General features: G+C 38.5%; 1 protein-coding gene across 2 annotated transcripts; it reads right to left on the bottom strand.

Moving 5' to 3' along the window:
* Window positions 1-656: 656 nt before the first annotated feature.
* On the bottom strand, window positions 657-13113 carry tfa (transferrin-a). Of its 2 annotated transcripts, XM_028593120.1 has the most exons (17): window positions 12996-13113; window positions 12750-12898; window positions 11871-11976; window positions 11557-11748; window positions 10543-10672; window positions 10259-10314; window positions 9667-9830; window positions 9336-9498; window positions 9070-9230; window positions 8882-8978; window positions 8759-8779; window positions 8036-8197; window positions 2484-2634; window positions 1879-1946; window positions 1595-1779; window positions 1185-1377; window positions 657-1020 (listed from the first exon to the last, which is right to left on the bottom strand). In XM_028593120.1, exons 1-17 carry the CDS (start codon window positions 13033-13035, stop codon window positions 974-976), a joined length of 2085 nt encoding a protein of 694 aa, XP_028448921.1. In that variant the 5' UTR covers window positions 13036-13113; the 3' UTR covers window positions 657-973. The 2 variants fall into 2 exon arrangements, with proteins under 2 accessions (XP_028448921.1, XP_028448920.1); XM_028593119.1 differs by having other exon boundaries at window positions 1595-1946.
* Between the last annotated feature and the right edge of the window lie 1100 nt (window positions 13114-14213).

The following is a 14213-nucleotide window of genomic DNA, read 5'->3' as shown; positions in this document are numbered from 1 at the left end:
ACTACTACTACCATATACTACTAATACTATTATTGCTGAAACATAACATCAGCTGAAATGATAAAGGCATTATGGTGTGTCCTGCATTATTACCTGCACAGTCTGCATCATTTGTGGAGGGGCACATTTATAAATAAATTTGAGTTGAAATAGCCTTCATTGCCAAAAACAGGTGGCCTTACGTTAATTCCTACCGTGGGGCCTCAAAGCGGACTTGTTTGGCCACAAGTTTTGACATGAATGACCCCCCCACCCCCCTCTAATACAATTTATATATGTATTTATTCATTCCTTTCTGAAGTCTGTGGAAATGCAGATGAAGGTGCAGACTGACTGACATGGCTGCTGGAATGGAAAAATTGCTTCCCTTATAGGTAAAATTATGACATGAACTGATCATTGTTTTGGTGATTATTTAGTAGTAAGATATTTTGTAGTACAAGTCCTTTTATTCTCTAGGGGTGTTGTACAGTTACATTACAACCAATACGTCACAGCGATTGTTCCAGACTGTTTTTGCTATTGGAAGCAAATTTGATAATATTGTTCCTTTTACTTTTTCAGTTATGACACTTCTTTGTACTTTTAGTGATATTTTAAGATGAATACTTAAACATTACACTATTACAAAAACAAACCATACTGTCACCACAAAAGAGCATTAAAAAGGCTTTATTTGAGAAAAGTCAGGCACGTGTTGACGAAACATAGTTGATCCAATAACAGGTAATGAAACATTATGTTTCATCAGCATGAAAATGGCTACATGTGGACATGATTGATCACAGGATAGTTGTTTTATAAGTTGCCATAGTGCAATGTATGCATTTGTTGGTTGTACTTCTAAAAACAGTCTACAACACAATCAGTAAGAAAATACACAATGCAATTTTTGGGTTGAGTGTGAGAAGAGTGGGTATGGTGCTCGAATTGCTGAGGGCTGAATGAGGCACAGCATGGTCTATGGTTGCCACTAGTTTTTTTGCTGGCAGGAATGGAAAGTGCAAGATTTCTCCAGATCTGTTGGAAACAGAAAAAGACAAAAACTGACTTGGGAATTTCAGAACAGGTACATATCTTTATGGTGTCTGTGATGTGTCTAGAATACAAAGATACAATTTTAATGTGATCTGTTAAATTGCGGTCCAGTTAGTCTTGATTTGGCCAACAACAGTAGTACAAACCTGGAGTGGTTTCACTGCACTTTCTGAGTGAATTCATGGCAATCATGTAGTCATTTCCCAAAAAGCCTGCATATGTTGTTCCAGCTGTAATCTCTTGGAGACACTTAGTAGAGTCCTTGAAGAGGAGGTTCTTTCCTGACTCTGACTGGAACATCTTGAATGTGGCATCACTGACACTGCTACCAAACTTGGCCTATTAATAAAAATAAAAATGAAGATTTAAAACCAACATATTCCTTTTTAAGATCTGATCTAATTATGGTATTTGAACATCAAGGCCAAAATCAACGGGGAATTAAGGGTAAAAGTGAGGAAAATATCTGTAAACTTAAAAACAAGTGTGCAAAATGCCCTTTTTAAATTTTACCCTGTATCTTATGCCTCATGACTTTAAAAAAATCATCACCAACCTGCTGATCTTGGAGAACTTTAACAACCTCGTTTCGGGTCTCTGGACGAGTCACCACAGCGTGGGCGGGCACGCCAGCCAGATGACAAGAGGCGTAATCAGTGACTGGCACTGGATTCTTCCCAGGGCAGATCAGATGGTAGTCAGCAGAGTTCACACCACTAGCCCATGGTGCTACATTATTGCCTTTGACAAGAAAGGTGTAAGAATGTTTGGTAGTTTTATAAAAAAAACAAAAAACTTGTGTATATTTGAGATGAAGACAGGCCAGTGTCAGTCTCTTACCATCACTGTTTTCTGAAACGGTTGTATGTTTGATGAAGGCAACATCGCCGGCACCCTCAACCAGACATCTATAATGATATGCAAAACATAACTTGGGCAATATGAAGATGATGTTTACTAGCCTGAGCATGGTACTCTGGAAGTGTAATTCAAAGGAAGGAAGGTTTTTCATTTTTGAAAAAAACATTTAGTTGCTTTGCTAGATGAGAACATTGATATCACTCTCATGCCTGAGTGTTAATTAAGAGCTGGAGTTGGGAGGCAGTTAGCTTAGCTTAGTTTAAATAATTAGGAAACAGTTGGCCTGGCTCTCTCCAAAAGTTTAAAAAAAATATGCCTATTAACAGCTTTAGAGTTGCTGGAAGAACTTTAGAGAGAACCATGTTAGCGGTTTCCTTCTGCTTACAGTCTTTGTGCTAGTCTAGGTTAACAACCTCCTGGTTCAAGATCCATACTGAGCTCACAGACATGAGAGTAGTATTAATGTTTTCTAATTCTCAGAAAGAAAGCAAATGTGCATATTTCCCAAAATGTCCTTCCTTTCTTGAACATACTGTACATGCACGTAAAATTGTATGCAGAGTAATTGCATTGTTGCGTCCTACCTAAAGGCTCCAGCATAGCCGTAGTACTGCTCTTCAGAACTCGCTTTGCACTTATACTCATCTCCCACAGCTTGGCCACTGCCACGACAATTAGTACAGAATGGAGACGTGATGTTTGCTCCGGGGGCACAGCCGCTACTGAAGAACTTGGCTGAAGAGAGGAGGAGACATAATGTGTTGGTGTTGCACTCAGAGGTGTTGAAAAGGCTATCGTGTCTGCTAACAATTATATTTATACACTACAGAAAGGTTTCACCACATACATTTTGGAGGAAACGTAATTTCTCTCACTCTTATCTTTATTGTTTTAGGAAAAAATGAGAACAAAGAAAAAAACATAGCATAGTAATCTCAGTTTTGAAAATGATTACAAAGTGCTAAAATAAGATAAAGTGAACAATCAAACATAAGACAGCAACCAGATGTCGTGATGAAAAAATAAAATAAAAATGAAAACATTTAGATTACACAGATTCTAATGCTATTTTATATGTTGTCCATTTGACCCATTTTTCTTTCAATTCAGCTTCTTTCAATCTTAGAATAAAAGTCATTCTTTCCATGGTGAATATTTCCTGCACAATGTCTATCCACTGAGTATGGCTGGGTGGCTCAGGTTTGAGCCATCTTCTAGTTATCGCTTTCCTCCCTGCCGCCAATAATATCTTAACCAAATATTGATGATCTTTTTTTACATTGGGCAAAAGGCCCAGATACATTGTTGTAAAGGTTAATGGTACAGAATACTTCAATACTTTGCAACAAGTAAGGTGGATAGAAGTCCAGAAAGGTTTTATCTCAATGCAGTCCCAGAAAACATGCGTGTGGTTGGCATCAGCAGTGCCACATTGCCTCCAACACATTTGTTGGGTGGACAGTTGTTTACCTTTAATAGATGGCGTGATAAAGAATCAAATGAAATTTTTCCAGTTGAATTCTCTCCATTTTTGTGAATTTGTAGATGTTTGTGCCATCTCACAAATTTTATACCATTCTTCATTTGAGATCGTGGCAACTGCTTCTTTTTCCCACTTTTCTTTGACATATAGAGTTGTGTTTTTCTGACAGGACATTAAGCTAGTGTACAGCTTTGAAACAATTTTGCGCATTTTCTGTTGATATGCCCCACACAAAGTCTTTAAGACCGCATTAGGTTCATTTCTGTCCTTAATTTCTCTATTGTAGTATTCTCTTAGTTGCAAGTATCGGAAGAAGTCTCTATTATCTAGACTAAATTTGTCTTTCAGATATTGAAAACTTCTTATTTCCCCTTTATCAATTAAATTACAAAAGGCTGTAATCCCTCTATTGATCCAATATTTGAAATTTGAGTCATGCGTTCCTGGCATAAAGTCTTTGTCATGAGCTACCCATCTTAATATTTTCCTTTCTTTATTGAATTTTAATTGTCTTGCAACACTATACCAAGTTTCCATTGAGAATTGTGGAATTGGGCCCAGTAAATCTATTAAATCGGTTGGAATATGGTCTTCTCCCATAAGTGTCTGAACATTATATCCGGGGATGCATGTCTCAATCTCTTTCCATCTGGCAAAATAACTAGGGTCACACCAGCAACACAAGTATCGCAATTGAGCTGCATAGAAATACAACTTTAAATTAGGCAGGGCCATGCCCCCCTTGTCTTTCTGCAGGTGTAGTGTTGAATACCTAACTCTGGGCCTCCTCCCATCCCACACAAAATTCGAAAACAGCTTATCCCACTCTGTGAATTGTCTTGACGGTATATTTACCGGGAGAGATTGAAATAAATAAAGTAGCCTAGGGAGGATGTTCATTTTTACTACATTTATTCTATCACTTAAGTCAAGTGGAGAAGTAGACCATCTCTGGATGTGTGTCCTAATAGTTTCGTTTTTTGGATTGTAGTTAAAATTATATAGTAGTGAAGGATCTTTGGACAGAAATACTCCGAGGTATTTGATTTGGTTAGTGTACCAATTTATATCGTATGTGCATGCAGTTTCATTTGAGGGTGAATGATTAAACAGTAATACTTGGGTTTTGGAAATATTCAACTTGTATCCCGTATATACATTATACATTCCCAAAAGATCCATCAATGAGAAGTGATATGTTAATATCTTCTAGAAATAACAATATATCATCTGCAAATAATCCAATTTTTTGTTCTATTTTGTTGATCATAATCCCCTTTAAATCATCTTTCTCCCGAATCGCCTGAGCCAGTGGTTCGATGTATAAAGCAAAAAGGATGGGACTTAGTCTGCAGCCCTGCCTACAGCCTCTACTGAGTTCAAACCGGTCTGTCAGAGATCCATTCGCTTTTATTCTTGCAGTTGGCTTATCACAAATTGCTCTAATACACTGAATTGAGTCGTTAGTAAGGCCAAATTTCTCCAACGTGAGATATAAGAAATCCCAGTTTACTCGATCGAAGGCCTTTTCTGCATCAAGGCTGATCAAGGCCACTTTAAGCTTATTGCTGGAAATATTGTGAATCACTTGAAGACTTCTTCTGATATTATCTTGCGTTTGCCTACCAATTATAAAGCCAGTCTGATCCTCATCAATTATATCAGAAATGAAGGTTTCAAATCGTTTAGAAATAATGGATATATAGCTTATAGTCCACATTTAAAACTGATATTGGCCTATAATTGGCACAATTATCTCTATCTTTATTTTCTTTGGGAATCCGCATAATAATTGCTTCCTTCCAGGAGGGAGGGATCTTGCCTTCTTTATGGATATAGTTTAAAGCTCTAAGAAGAAGCGGGTTCAATTCTTCCATAAACATCCTATACCACTCACCGGGAAAGCTGTCACTGCCCGGTGCCTTATTTGTCTTTAGTCTACTTATTGCTTTATCCAGTTCTTTTGACGTAATTTCTGCTAATATTCTTTTATTTTGTATTTCTCCTATACAAGGGAGGTCTAATTTGTCTAGAAATGCTTTGATCGACTCTTTGTTAGGGGCGCCCTCTAGTGAATATAATTTGCTGTAGTACTGATAAAAAGAGTTTTCTATTTCTTTTGGCTCGGTTTGAAGCTTTTGTGTGGAAGGGTCTTTGATTTTCAAAATTGTAGAATCCGCTTGTTGTTTGCGTAATTTTCTAGCGAGCAACTTTGTAGATTTTGGGCCTAGTTCATAATATGCTTGTTTTGTATATCTAGCTTTTTTCTCGACTTAATCTAAATAATTTTCAAGTTGCGTTTTCAATTTTTGAATTTCTTCTTGTGTGTCCTGATCTTTTTTCAAAATGAATTTTTCCTCTTTATCCTTTAACTCTTTAATTAATCTTTCATATGCTACAATCCTTGATTTCTTGATATTTGTTGCCTTGGCTATTAGTTTCCCTCGTAGGACAGCTTTTAATGAGTCCCATGATATTGATGGATCCACCTCCCCATTGTCATTCTCTTCTATAAATGTTTTGATGTCCTGTTTGACAGATCCCACTACTGATTGGTTGTTAAGAAGGCCCACATTTAATCGCCATACAGTATTTTTGGGGTTATTCTCAGAGTTAAGAGTTAAATAGATTGCACTGTGGTCTGAGACATCAGAGACTCCGATCTTACATTCATAAAAAAAAAAAGATTGAAGAAAGCTTCAAAGGCAGAGTATTCGTAAATCTCCCATTTTCGCCAAAATAAGGTAAGGGGGAAAGCCTCCCTCCAAGAGCGGACCCCCTCCCAGAACCAGTGTATAAATCAACAAGAGTTTTTCCACTAATTCTATCTTAGGCGTTTTAGCTCCTTCAAGTCAGGTTATTTGCATCATAAAAAAAAAGATGACGATATTAATGTTCACATCATTAAGCGTCAATGTCCGATTGCAACTAAACACACAGCTCTTTGGATCATAGTTAATACCCATTTCCTTAAGGCCTCCGCGTCTTTCTCTTCTCAATTCAAGTATTGATCTTCCGTTGGAATTCTTGTAGCCGCTCCCGTGCTCTCTTGGCTGTCTCCCTCTCTCCGCGCCGGGGGATGCGTTGCCATGATGATGTTTGGTCCATTCTTCGGGTCGCTGATGTGCCGGTGCCACTGGCATTATCCACCCCGAGGTGACCCCCAGATAGGAGACCTCGGCGACGCAGTTCTCTTTCGGCTTCCTCAGCGCTATTGTAGGTCTGTTGGCCGCTCTCCCAGTGGATACGGATTCGGGTGTATGGTGTCTGGAAGCGGATGCCGTTCTCTTTCAAAACCAGCTTAACCTTTTTATAAGCTTTGCGTTGCTGAATCACGTCTGTTGTGTAGTCGTGGTCAAAGGAGAGGGTTTTATCCCCAAGCCGGATCTTCTTTTTCCAGGCGTTTCTGAGAACCGCATCTTTGACTCTGTACTGAAGAAAGTTAACAACTATTGACCTCGGGGGTGAGTCGGGGGTCGGTCTCGGGCCAAGTGAGCGGTGCGCGCGTTGTATTTGGGCATCAGTCCCTTCTTCAATACGTTTTTCGCTCACCAACAGCTTCTCCACAAACTGAATCACAGAGGAACCTTAAATTTCCTCGCGTACCCCATATATTCTGAGGTTGTTTCGCCTCCCCCTTGATTCCAAATCGTCAACTTTTCCAAGCAATGCCCCATGCTCTTTAAATGTCTCTTGGAGCACTTCATTTGCCGCCGCAGACCAGCTTTCCAATTCTTCAATACGAGCCGCCGCCTCCTCGAGTTTATTGGCATGCTCTTGTAGGGTGAGCGTCGTAGAAGCTAACTGTTGGTTAATCTGTTGTCTGAATTCTGACAGTTCCTCTTTCACTTCTCTCTTTACATCTTCTTTAAACGATGTTAGATCGGCATTTAGCTGAGTTCGAAGGCTGCTTATTTGATCACTTATATCTTTCAAACTTGGTTGACCATTCGAGTTACTGCAGCGTGCGTTTATGCTAGCATTGTTAGCGTCAAGAGTTTTCGCTTCACCTCCTTTGCGTCCCTCTTGTTCCGCTTTTCCAGTCATCTTTTGGCTTCTTGTTTTAGCCCCCCGCTCATATTCCGAGTCTTTTACCAATACTTTTTTTTTTTAAATATTCGCTGAATTCAAGGGGTTTTAGTCGCCTGACTTTACGGAGCTCTCGTTTCACACGTCCATCCCGTTCCGTTGCATACCGGAAGCCGGAAACGTAATTTCTGCCTGGATTATGCTCTCTCACAATGTTCCCAGTCCAAGAAATGTTACAGTATTCTACTGTACACACTAAAGAAGTCGTAGGAAGGTGGTCGGGGTGGATGTTGGATATATGCAAAGTACAGAATTTAGACACTTTGGTTAAGGTTAAGGAAAAATTGGGGTTTTAACTAAGACCACAATCTTAACCTAACCATAACCAAGTGCTTCAAGTTGCCTTACATATTACAACCATAAAGAAAAGATGTTTTAGTTGCTACAAGTGGACTTTGTAATTAAATATGTAAACAGTTTGCAACCTTACAGATACTGTGCGTTCAAATATTTCCTCACAATGTTGATGGACAAGACCATCTGGGCATTATGTTTCTTTCTTAACATATTTATTTCAAATTTGTTGTATATGGACAGAATGTATTGCAGAAGAAACACACTTACTGAAGTCACAGTCCTGAGTGCTTTGGTGGATCAGACCCATAGGGATGTTCCAGCCAGCAGTTCTGCCGACGCCCGTGTGGCAAGACCTCTTGCCCTCCAGGTTTCCCCAGGTCACCCCCGAATCCTTCTTTACCACAGCAACAGCATAGTAAGACGGTGTGTCTACAAAAGTGGAAGTACAGAAGGAGATGAATCAGAAAACGATCCGCCTTATTAGTTATAATTAATTAAAGTTAAGTTAAGAGATACACACATATTTACTGCTCTGCACTTACAAATAATTTCTTAATAAGGTCAATGAAGTGTCCTGGAAAGAACTACGCCATTTGTTACTTTTTTGCAGAAAATACAGTGTTCACTTGGTACACTTCCAATAATCAATTCCAGTTAACTGCTCTAGAATCTAGAAAGTCTTTTAGCCATTGCACAGGTCAGCGGAAAATGCCACAATGTGACATTTGTCTATAATGAAGCACACAACTCCAGATAGATGGAGAATAAAGTTTAAATAATAAATGAATAGGCTTTCCTCGTAATTTTCAACAAATTACATAGTTTTTTTCACACATGGACAAAGTCTTATTGACTAGATGTTTTGCTTTTGTAATATACGTACTGTGGTGACATAGATGAATCCCACACTTTTCTAACCTAATTCCATGATTATACATGATGGAAAATTACCAAGTAATTACATGTTTTTAAATCTAATTTTGTCTATACCTCCAGTGGTGCTGCACAGATCTGTGGAGAGAGACACAGATTCAAATATTAGAATCATGTAGAAAAGGTGAAATAAAACACAGAATTGTATGGGATGGTTTCTGTGCTATCTAAGCCTCGTACCGTTATCATAATTCTCCACCATAGCAGGAACCAGACCACACTTTCCTGCTGTGTACACCTGTCCTCCATCCACTGCCATTGCGTCAGCCTCTTTACTCTACAGGGTAATTGAGATCAAAAATAATCAGAGACAAACACCACAAAATGGAACAAAACAAATTCTCACATTTTATCCAAGACTGTTTTACCATAATCATTTTCAGGCACTCCTCAACTGTGGCACCCCTTGCGCATTCAATGGCGGTGGTGTCCAACCCCACACTGTTGATGCTCCAACTGTCACACTTGGTCGTCTCAGCGTGGCCCACAGCACACCATCTAATGGCTTTGGATGTAGTGCCTGTCGGCTCTGGAAAGTGAATTACAACCATAAGCCAATGTCTGCTGTCTAATAATGTGTTTGCATGATGGTTTGTATGTTAATGTGTTTTTCATCTGCTTATGTTTACAGTACCTTTCTTAAGGGAACGGACAATGCTCATGTATTCAGCACCCAAATACAGGAAGGAATCTGTGTTTGCGGGCACCTGCACCAGCTTCTGTGTTGAGTCCTTGAACATCAGATTTTTGGCAGGTGCATAGGCTTCAGAGGAGAAGAGGTTAAAGTCTGGAAGAGACTGAAGAGAAAAAGCTCATTATGTAAGCACTGAAATACATCGTAAGGGAACTAAAACATAATTAAATGAATCATTTTATATTGTGATTCACTGCATTTCTCCCTCATCTACCTTATCAGGCAACTCTACTACTCGCTCTTTGTGCAGTACAAATATTTTGTATCGTACCTTTGCTGAATTGAGGTTATTCCAGATTAATTGAGCCAGCTGTGGGTCCTTGCGGGTGACAACAGCATGAGCTGGTGCTCTGGCCAGGTGGCAGTTTTGATAGTTGTCGATAGGCGCTCTGGTGTTATCCTTGCACAGCAGCTCGTATTGGTTCTTTTCAGACTCTGAAAGTGTTCCACAACATTGTTTTAAGTTTTTTTTTCCTCTTAGAATCTTCCTTTTCTAAATAAATAGATTTTGTAACCATCTTCTTTCTATGTTGTATGCTTTCCCAATCATGTAATCTACATAAAAAGTTGCTGTCCATAATATTCAGTGATTGTGATATAGATGTGATGATGCCGGGCAACAGTGCTGTTGCTTTATTCTTTGGTATTGAGGAATATAGGAATATCTAATTTTATAAAACAAAATGCTATAAATATATATATATATATATATATATATATATATATATATATATATAATCTAATAACAATAAAATATAAAAAGATAAGAAGATTTTGGCATTTAACTGAAATAAATAACACTGCTTGTATTTCATACTGTCATAATACAGATTTGAAACAAAGGATGATTGTGTGATACTAACCAGGTACAGTAAGATGTTTCACAAAAGCCACATCTCCAGCGCCATCCTTTAGACACCTGTTAAGTAGACCAATCAAGATTACAGGTTTGTTTGTTACCAGAGGTATGGTGTATATCCACTGGGTTTAAGAAAGCATCAAATTAATCAAATAATAAAAATGTCACAGGATTACAGACTGAGCTGTGACAGGTTATCATATTTGGAAGATACATGTGTAGAGGTTGGTAGAGGACAGTAAAAGTCATAGTAGAACTGAGAAGGATCAAAGAAAGACTGATACTGACTGGAAGGCTCCGGCGTAGTCGTAGTAAGGCTCACTGTGAGACCTGGAGCAGTCTCCTCTGCACAGCGAACACAGTTTGCTGCCTCTTGTTGCCCCCGGGACACAGCTGGCCGAAAAGAACTCGCTCACCGCTGCAAAACAAAAAGCAAGGCCGTGGCTTTAGGTATTAGAAATACTGAGGTTATGCTTCCCTGTGCACACCCTTAGGAAAGTTTGACCAGACTGTTTCAACATTGTTTTTGGTATCCTTTGGATTTCTATTTAGTGAACTCTTCTTTTCCAACATGAAGCTATTCAATAACATAATATTTGTGTTGGTCCTTAAAATAGTACAAATTATTTATATTGGATATCAAATCAGCCTATAGAACATCCACTTTGTTAAAGGAATAGTTTGACATTTTTGGAAATGGGATTATTATTCACTATCTTACCGAGAGTGTGATGAGAAGATTGATATCACTCTCATATCTGTGTGGTAAATATGAAGTTACAGCCAACAGCCAGTTATCTTACCTTAGCATAAAGTCTGGAATGGCTTGTATTTTGTTTGATTAAGAACTGAAGTGTAAAAACATCGCATATGGTTATGTGCCAGAATGTTTCTTGGCTGGGCATGGTAACTTGTCGATTTACACTTCAGTTTTTGTACGGATTAAACAAGTATAAAGTACATGTTAATGTGCAAATGTTGTTACCTTTGGACAGACCCAGGGTAGCTATTTTCCCCTGTTTCCAGCCTTTATGCTAAGCTAAGCTAACTTGGTTATGGCTGTAGCTTCATATTTAACTGACAGATATTACATTACATTAAATTACAGGTGTCTGAAACTAAATAAAGGAAATAAAACTTCCCAGAAAGTGTACTGGGAAAATACTGATTGTCCTCAATGGTAGGCTAGCTGTAGCTCTGACTAAAAGTATACATATTATGTTTGCTTGTCTTTGTCTTTGGTGACTTTGATCAGTGGTGACTTTCATTTGAGGATTGTGCTAGACATTTAGTGTAACTCACCCTCCTCCACAGGTTTTTCTTCAATGCCCGCCCACTGAATCAAATTCATAGACACCAGAGTTCCTATGGGGATGTTCCAGCCTGCAGATTTCCCCAACCCAGTGTGGCAGGATTTCTTCCCCCTGAGCTGGTCAAAGGTAAAGTCAGTGCCCTTCTTCACCACAGCAACGGCGTAGTAACATGTGTCCGAAGCTGGATATGTGCAGAACAATTGTGAGCAAAGAGTTAAAACATGTAGCTCATACAAAATGCTATAAGACAGCCTCTTTCTTGTGCTGATTTCATCAGTAAATTTGACCAATTAGTAAACATACAGGAGGTGCCGTAGTCTTCTGCAATAATGGGCTGCAGTTCATAGTTCTTAAGTCCAGCTGCGTAGATGTCCCCTCCATCCAAAGTGATGGCATCTGCCTCACCAGCCTGATGAACAAAACACAAATTGTTATCAACCAGCAAACTGATGTTGGATCTCTAGCTGAAAGACATGTGATGAATGGTTTCTTGCATAATTTGGTACTAACTAAATGCAGTGGTGGAAAGTAAAACATTTATTCAAGCACTGTACCTTTTTACAATGCTGAGATATGTGTACCTTTTATTGAAAGCTTCAATTTAATACTACTTTATACTTCTACTACACTTAATTTCAGGAGGAAATTGTATGTGTTGCTCTTCTACATTTATGTGATGGCTGTAGTTAACAGTTATTTTACATCTCTACAACATATACAAAACATATGATATATTGTATGCATACTGAGTACTTTTACTGTTAATAGCTTCCTTTACTTAGACTTTTTTCTAATAATACATATTAATGTAACACTTTAAAAAGGGGACATCCTGCATAGTGTGAACTTTTTTCTTTGATACTTCAAGTTTGCTGGTAATACCTCTGTACTTTGACTCATTAACATTTTAATTGCAGGACAAGCTCGTCATAAAGTATTTTTACATTGTGTTGTTGATACTTTTACTTAAGTAAATGATTGAATCCTTCCTCCACTGGGAAAATCATCACTAAAACATATATATTTTGACCATTGCAATAGCCTTTTAAATTATTAGCTATTATTATAGGCAAAAGATTAAATAAAACTGAAGACAGAGCTATGGAGAATCATTTTCTAATGGGATTATTTATGCAGCACATCTCATTGAGTGTGTGCTCTGTATAATGTTACTCTCCTTACCTTGATTGCAACGATGCAGTCTATGGTGTTGGATTTCTTCACGCAGGAGAAGGCAGGAACTTTGGCTGCAAGGGCCACACATTTGTCATGTTCTTTGTCCGACTTGACGCACCATTTCACCCTGTCAGCTGGGGCCGCGAACACGGCGGCTGCAAATGCAGATGGTTAAATAACAATACAGATAAATTGAGCGTTTAGTAAATATGTGTAAAAGGTGCCTGTGCAATAATATAAAAATGTCTTTACCGAGGCATCCGAGCAGCGCAACAAGGAGGAGAGTCTGCATGTTGGACGGCGGGGTCTCCAGGTCAGCAGAACAGAGTGTCCGGCAGGCAGCTCAGGCTTTTTATAGCAAACCTCGGACCGAGCTGGAAGAGGGAAAAAAAAGAAAAAATGTCCTCAGGTTTCCTAATGTGTGCGTGCATTGGCGTGCACGTGTGTACTTTAGTGTGCTGCTAGGATACACGGGATGGTAGAAAAACAGAGAGATGAGGCTTCATCGGCTATCTGAAATTTCAACATACTGGAAATTCAGACTATCCTCTGAAACTTCTCAACCATTGTTTGAACTATCTGAAATCATCCATCATGCACTTTGAGGACAAATAACCTCCATTACAAGTACAAATCCTGCGTTCAAAATTTCAGTTCAGTATTATCTACAAAATGACTTCAAGCATCAAAAGTAAAGTAAGTCACATAACAGCTTCCATCAGTGTTATATTGTCATATATCATATATCATTATTATGCATTATGATTACTATTTCACTTATGTGTGAGCAGCCTTTTACTCTTATAGATGATCATGATGGAGCTCATTTTAACTAGGCCTACTTTATAGGCTACAATTGATTGGTTTAAATTATAGCCGCATCATATTTCATAAATTGATCATGTGGTTTGTGAGTAAAAAAGTAACTTACAAAATAACCAGAAATGCAGAAACAAATCATAAGCATAGTGGAATTAAAAAATACAAAATTCCCCTTTGAAATGTAGTGGATTAGAAGTATAAAGTGGCATAAAATGGAACCTCTATCTCAAAATTGTACTCAAGTACAGTATACCTATAGGCCTACTTAGTTAATGGCTTTGGGGTGACTACTGCTTCATGAAGACAAGGAGAAGTTCTGCAAAACCTGACTACTATATACTGTTAGTAATTATCCAGCCACTTCAGGCAGAAGTGTAAATAACCCTGACATTTATGCCATCAGAAGAAAAAGGCAAAAGCGTGTAAAAAATTGCATTCATCCAGTGTACTTTACTTGGAAAAGCTGCAGTGTGACCCACATAGGAGTCGAGTTTACAGAGACAATGTTGCCCAACCCAAGAGCAAATGTTCCTGTTGATTTTTGTAGCGTTAATTTGACCAATATCCAATCTACCAAATAACTTTCACAATAGATTTAATGTTTCACAAGGGGCCTTTAGTAGTGCAACTTTGGAAGATCCGAGACAT

Source organism: Perca flavescens, chromosome 12, assembly GCF_004354835.1.
Source record: "Perca flavescens isolate YP-PL-M2 chromosome 12, PFLA_1.0, whole genome shotgun sequence".
NCBI classification, from domain to species: Eukaryota; Metazoa; Chordata; class Actinopteri; order Perciformes; family Percidae; genus Perca; species Perca flavescens.
Note: the sequence above shows the minus strand (reverse complement) of the source record. Positions and strands in the feature narration are given on the sequence as shown.

Bases quoted from the DNA above. Each gene is read 5' to 3' on its own strand.
- tfa (XM_028593119.1), bottom strand. From the start codon at position 13,035: ATGCAGACTCTCCTCCTTGTTGCGCTGCTCGGATGCCTCG. The intron at 11,977-12,749 runs GTAAGGAGAGTA...TTTGTTCATCAG, and splicing joins ACTGCATCGTTGCAATCAAG to GCTGGTGAGGCAGATGCCAT. The intron at 1,947-2,483 runs GTAGGACGCAAC...ATATCATTATAG, and splicing joins GGCTATGCTGGAGCCTTTAG to ATGTCTGGTTGAGGGTGCCG.